This window comes from Salvia splendens, chromosome 10 (genome assembly GCF_004379255.2).
Source record: "Salvia splendens isolate huo1 chromosome 10, SspV2, whole genome shotgun sequence".
In the NCBI taxonomy this organism is placed as follows: Eukaryota; Viridiplantae; Streptophyta; class Magnoliopsida; order Lamiales; family Lamiaceae; genus Salvia; species Salvia splendens.
Genome location: NC_056041.1, coordinates 21,294,175 through 21,299,746, shown reverse-complemented (window position 1 = coordinate 21,299,746; position 5,572 = coordinate 21,294,175). Strand labels below are relative to the sequence as shown.

The window sequence follows — 5,572 nt, the reverse complement described above, 5'->3', positions numbered from 1 at the left end:
GTATTCTTTTTTTGTTCTATTTTGGATGGTCTCCCAAAATTAATTCATTTTATTTTTATTAAGTTTTTTAATCTTGTGAAGTGTGCTTTATTTTTTATTAATAATATTTTAATTATTCATTTTCTATTAGATTGCTAATTTCACATTTAAAACCGGTGTGTGTAAATGTCAAAGGGATAAAGGGACAACTACCTTCTCCTCTATTATAGATTCCAGTTTGTTATTAATTGTCTCACTTTAATTCTATTACTTTTAATAATAAATTTTATGTTTTTCACCGCAGTTGAGGAGTAGTACAGTGCAACTCTACTGCCCCTCACAAAAATTAGGCCTCTTCACCATTTTCCGCCATTATCAATCACCTCTCTTTCCCTCTCTCACTAAATGCGCCTCAGCATAGTATATATCACTTCTCTCTTCACACAATAATATTTGTACTCTTCCACAAATTGCATGTTCATATTGTTGTCACTTCTCATCTGTTTCATTTATTGAAATCTCCCACATTGTCTGTTTCTGCCTATGTTCCTAGAAATTTTCACCCGCGTATATTGCTGGAGTTCCGTGCCGTATCTCTGCTATCTCATCAATTAAACTCAATTTTGTTCATTTTCCTCCCCCAATTTCTACCAACTATGACGATTGCGCCGCCGGCGATAGTGATTGTGCCCTTAGCAGTGTTCTTCTTCATTTCCGGCCTCATCGTCAATTCCATTCAGGTTTCACTTCTTCTTTTATTCCTTCCATTTATTCGATTTATCAACTTCATTTTTCCGGTGGATTTTGTGTTCATGATTTTTGCCGTTTTAAACTATTTTAGGTCAATTTTTGTTCCTAAACATATGTACATCTGGAAATTTGCAGGCTGTATGTTTTGTGCTAATAAGACCGCTATCAAAGAGCACTTATAGGATGATAAATAAGGAGGTGGCTGAGCTACTGTGGCTCGAGCTCGTGTGGCTGGTTGACTGGTGGGCTGGTGTTAAGGTGAAACTATTGAATCGGCCCCTCATTGCTCTCTACTTTTTAGATGTTTATACAGTTACCAGAAAATGTTAGCCTGTTTTCACTTTATTGATCGATTTCCGATATCTGAATGTGTCATATTTCGAGCTGGATTATCAGCAGTTGTATTATGAGTTTGAAGTCAATATTTGATGCATTATTTGTATCCTAAGTTGCATTTCTTTAGCTTTGTAGTGAATTGATGGTAGCTTAGATAAATGTGAATTATTAGTGTCAGCTTGGGATAATACTGTTAAACATGCCATATTGCATCATTTGTTGCTATAAGAGGTATAATAGGAAATAGAAATGGAGTCATGGCTTTGATTTTATTTTTAATGTTTTCTTTTGAATCATTTGTCTCATGCTGCACTGTGATTTTGGTTGCAGATTGAATTGTACACTGACTCTGAGACCTTTAAATTAATGGGTAAAGCAGGAGAACATATCTTAGACTTATGTGCTTTCTCTTTTATCATATCCTTGCTTGATATTTTTGATGTATACTTTGTTTTCCTGCTGTATGTTCCAGGTAAAGAGCACGCACTTCTCATATGTAATCATAAAAGTGACATTGATTGGCTTGTTGGATGGGTTTTGGCTCAGGTTAGTCTCCTGCGTGATGCCTATCAATGAGTCTTTCTTTGCTTTGGTAACTAAAACCTTCCTGAATCTCTAGTTTATTACCAGCTAATTGAGTTTTGAACCTTTTAATGACAGCGAGCTGGTTGCCTAGGTAGCTCGTTAGCCGTTATGAAGAAATCATCAAAGTTTCTTCCTGTAAGTAACAAATATGGAACTGTGGTTTTGGAATTAAAGCTAAAGTATGTCCTACATCAATCTTGTTCATGTTTACTTTACAGAATGTGTATTCTACACTTCTATGAGTTTTGAAATTGTTCGAAAGTTTGTATGCTTGTATCACAATTGTCATATTGAATAAGACTGTCAAATGTGAGCTGATGCTTTGATATGTGAAGGTGATAGGATGGTCCATGTGGTTTTCTGAGTATCTCTTTCTTGAAAGAAGCTGGGCAACAGATGAAAGCACGTTAAAGGTATTTATCATTAAAACTTTTTTTTATCATCAGTAGTACTCCTTCCGTCCCACATTAGGGGTCACTTTGACTTTTCTGCACTCGTTTTATGAAAATGATAATAAATAGTTAAAGTGGAGAAATGGTAAAGTAAGAGAGAGAATAATGTAGAGGATATTTATTAGGGCGAATCGCCAGAAAACCACCAAATTTGGTCAATTTATGGCCAATCCTGTAATTTACCAAATTGCCAGAATATATTATAACTTTGATAATTTTCTCAATTATCTCATGACGAAAATTTCCGGTGTGCTACATATCTAAAACTATTGATGTGGCGCACACATGCGTAAAAATTAAAGACGTGGGTGACTAGGTGAGTGTATCAAACGACGCCGATTAAGTAGCCAAACGTTTTGTCCACATAATATTTTCCGTCTGCCACATCATACACAATATTCCCCAAATCCAAAATTGTGGGACAAATCAGAAAAATATCAAGGTTATGGTATAATTGGCCACTTATGAAAGTTACCGGATTAGTAGAATTTGACCAAATTTGGTGGTTTTCTGACAATTTGCCCTACTTATTAATATTCTCACTTTTTTATGCTTAAGTACACACTTATCTTTTGCTAAAGTATACACTGATCTTTTGCTTGTTTTCTGTTTGATTTGGCTAACCATTGAATGCAATACTAATTCAACTAATATCTATTTCAGGTGGGACTGCAACAGCTGAGGGATTTCCCTCGACCATTTTGGCTGGCTCTTTTTGTTGAGGGTACTCGTTTCACACAGGCAAAACTTTTAGCAGCTCAAGACTATGCATCCTCAACTGGGCTACCTGTTCCAAGAAATGTGTTGATTCCTCGTACTAAGGTTCCAAATTGACTTGCTCCTATGATTCATAGCCATTATCAAGCTCAATGCGTTTGTTTTAGTATTTTTTGTTAGTTTTGATGATTGAGTAGACATGGGGGTGGTTGACTAAGCTTATATGAAAAGAGTTTTTAAGCACCTACATCTTATATGATGTTATATCTTATCCAAGAAAAGGAAGAAAAATTAACTTGCCCACCACATCATGCCAAAATTAGACTTACCCTCCTAAAGTTTTTTGAAATGCTACTCGCTCATAAAACTTCGCAATTTTATCAAAATACCGCTATGATCACTGTAATGGAATATTAGTCAAAACTATGCTGAATGATGAGCACACATGAAAATTATAGGCCTCTTTTTTTTACATTTCTGGTCAAGCTTAACATGTTTCTCAAGAGCACAAATTTTCTAATATACTCTGCAGCATTCACTTGTCTACAATTTCTATTTTCAGGGTTTTGTTGCTTCAGTAAGTCATATGCGTTCATTTGTCCCAGCAATTTATGATGCAACTATTGCTATTCCCAGAAATTCTCCTACACCAACCATAGTGCGACTATTTAGAGGGAAATCATCTGTGGTAAGCCTGCAAATCTTATCAATCAGTATCAGATTCGTCAATTATATATAATTCGATGTTTACTGGTAAGACTTCTTGCAGCTTCCCTGTGGTATCAATTCTTAGACAGCCTTTAAACATTAGAACTTTATGCATCCGAATACCAATTTACTGTGAAATTTCATGGAGTAGTATTCTATTCATAACTTTTGTTGGTTTTTCAAAAATTCAATCCTACCACTGGAAATGCTGATAAGAATGTTTAGATTATATTCTCTTTTATATCATATAGATGCTGATATTTTATATTGTTCAGGTGCATGTCCACCTTAAGAGACACTTAATGAGTGATCTGCCAACAACAAACGAAGATGCTTCTCAGTGGTGCAAGGATGCCTTTGTTGCCAAGGTGCACCATGTTTACCTATTGACACTCACTCTTCATACTTTTCTGTATTCATTGAAAAAACATCGTAAACTGTGCCTATGTATCCAACCAGGACGCTCTATTAGACAGGCATATCACTGAGAATTCCTTTGGTGAGCACCGGCAAGACATTGGGCGCCCTGTTAAGTCCCTTCTGGTATGTTACTTCTGCACTCCCTTCTCCCTTAGCAAATCATACCTTTCCTCTTGATCAATCACGGATAATCAAATACTGTAACAACAGGTTGTTACTTCTTGGGGAATTTTACTCATCTTGGGGGCTTTGAAAATTGTCCAGTGTTTCTCTCTCTTCTCCTCATGGAAAGGCATCACATTTTCGGCCATTTCTTTGGGGGTCGTCACTGTTCTCATGCAAGTCTTGATTCAGTTCTCACAGTCGGAGAGATCCACCCCTGCAAAGGTTGCGCCATCTGCAAACGGGAAGAGCTCTTCGCAGCCTAGACAAGAAAAACAACAGTAAGTGTTGTGTATCATTTTGTGTTAAGTTGTTTTAGTTTAGAGTTCCTCGTTGGATGGGGTTGGAATGCATGATACGAATATCAAATTGAAAAATTCAACAAGTACTTGAATGTTTGATGATTAAGTTGCTTATTTTTGCTGATTTTTTTAACACTGTAATTTATTAAATTTGGTTGACAATTGTGGATAACGGTTATTTGAACAGATTTTTGTATAAGAAGGTATGCATAAGAAGCTATCTATCCTCGGAAATTAATCAATTTTATATAAATCTGTTTTTTTTTTAATTCAAAATATTTTAGTAGTACAATGAGGGGGTGTTCGGTTGGTAAGATTAAATCTCATGATTAAATATGTATCATGTTTGGTTCATAAGATTGAACCCTTCAACTTAATCCTAGATGGATAGTCTCATAATAATTAGTCATAGCCTCCCCCTGCAACTAAAATAATCTCACAACTTAATCCTAGATGGATAGTCTCATGATATTAGTCATGACAACCAAATGCCACCTGAATGTACGTAGTATTTGTATTTTATGTTATACTATAATTATTTCTGCGTGCATGTGTTGGTTAAGCGGTAGAGAGGTTGATGTCCTGACTAAAAATTGTAGATTCGAGTCCACCGTGGTGCTACCTTTATAATATATGTTTATTTGCCAATTAAAAATAAAATAAAATTGTTCCTTTGGTTTGGAGTGCGATATATATTATTCTTTTTAGAGTTTTAAAACATTTGATCAATTATTTTTGTTGACATTAATTTGTTCTCTAAATCAAACTCTCTATTATTATTTTGTTAATTACGATTCTTCATTATATAAAAAAGGTAGATAGATTACTTTCCAGTATTACTACTTAGATAACTCTTACTTTAAAATCACAAGATTTTCAGATTTATACATAGATAATTTATTCTGAGCATTTACATCGTTATCTTTATTTGTTAACAATTTTTTGGCTTATTTGAGCAAAGTTTCTATTTCAAATAATAGAACAGAAAAAATTTTAAAAATACATGCGGATATAAAGCAAAGAAGGCACTCCACTTACTAAAATGAAATGCATTAAAATATTTTATAATAGAAGTACAATACTTAGTAAAAAATGCTTGATTATTTAAAAATAAATTCATAATCCTTAATAAGAGCATCCGCAATGACGCCCGTCCCGATG

The 5,572-nt window shown here is 34.6% G+C and overlaps 1 protein-coding gene across 1 annotated transcript; it reads left to right on the top strand.

Annotated features, from left to right (window-relative positions):
• Positions 1 to 305: 305 nt before the first annotated feature.
• Positions 306 to 4,525, top strand: LOC121752336 (1-acyl-sn-glycerol-3-phosphate acyltransferase 2-like). Its single transcript, XM_042147342.1, has 11 exons — positions 306 to 719; positions 865 to 987; positions 1,396 to 1,435; positions 1,538 to 1,611; positions 1,726 to 1,785; positions 1,986 to 2,063; positions 2,766 to 2,924; positions 3,382 to 3,507; positions 3,803 to 3,895; positions 3,987 to 4,070; positions 4,158 to 4,525. The coding sequence occupies exons 1-11, from the start codon at positions 636 to 638 to the stop codon at positions 4,392 to 4,394; spliced, it is 1,158 nt and encodes a 385-aa protein (XP_042003276.1). The 5' UTR covers positions 306 to 635; the 3' UTR covers positions 4,395 to 4,525.
• The last annotated feature ends 1,047 nt before the right edge of the window (positions 4,526 to 5,572 follow it).

Excerpts from the sequence above, each read along its gene's own strand:
- LOC121752336 (XM_042147342.1), top strand. The coding sequence starts at position 636 with ATGACGATTGCGCCGCCGGCGATAGTGATTGTGCCCTTAGCAGTGTTC. Across the intron at positions 720-864 it reads TCATCGTCAATTCCATTCAG|GCTGTATGTTTTGTGCTAAT; the intron begins GTTTCACTTCTT and ends GGAAATTTGCAG. Across the intron at positions 4,071-4,157 it reads GCCCTGTTAAGTCCCTTCTG|GTTGTTACTTCTTGGGGAAT; the intron begins GTATGTTACTTC and ends CTGTAACAACAG.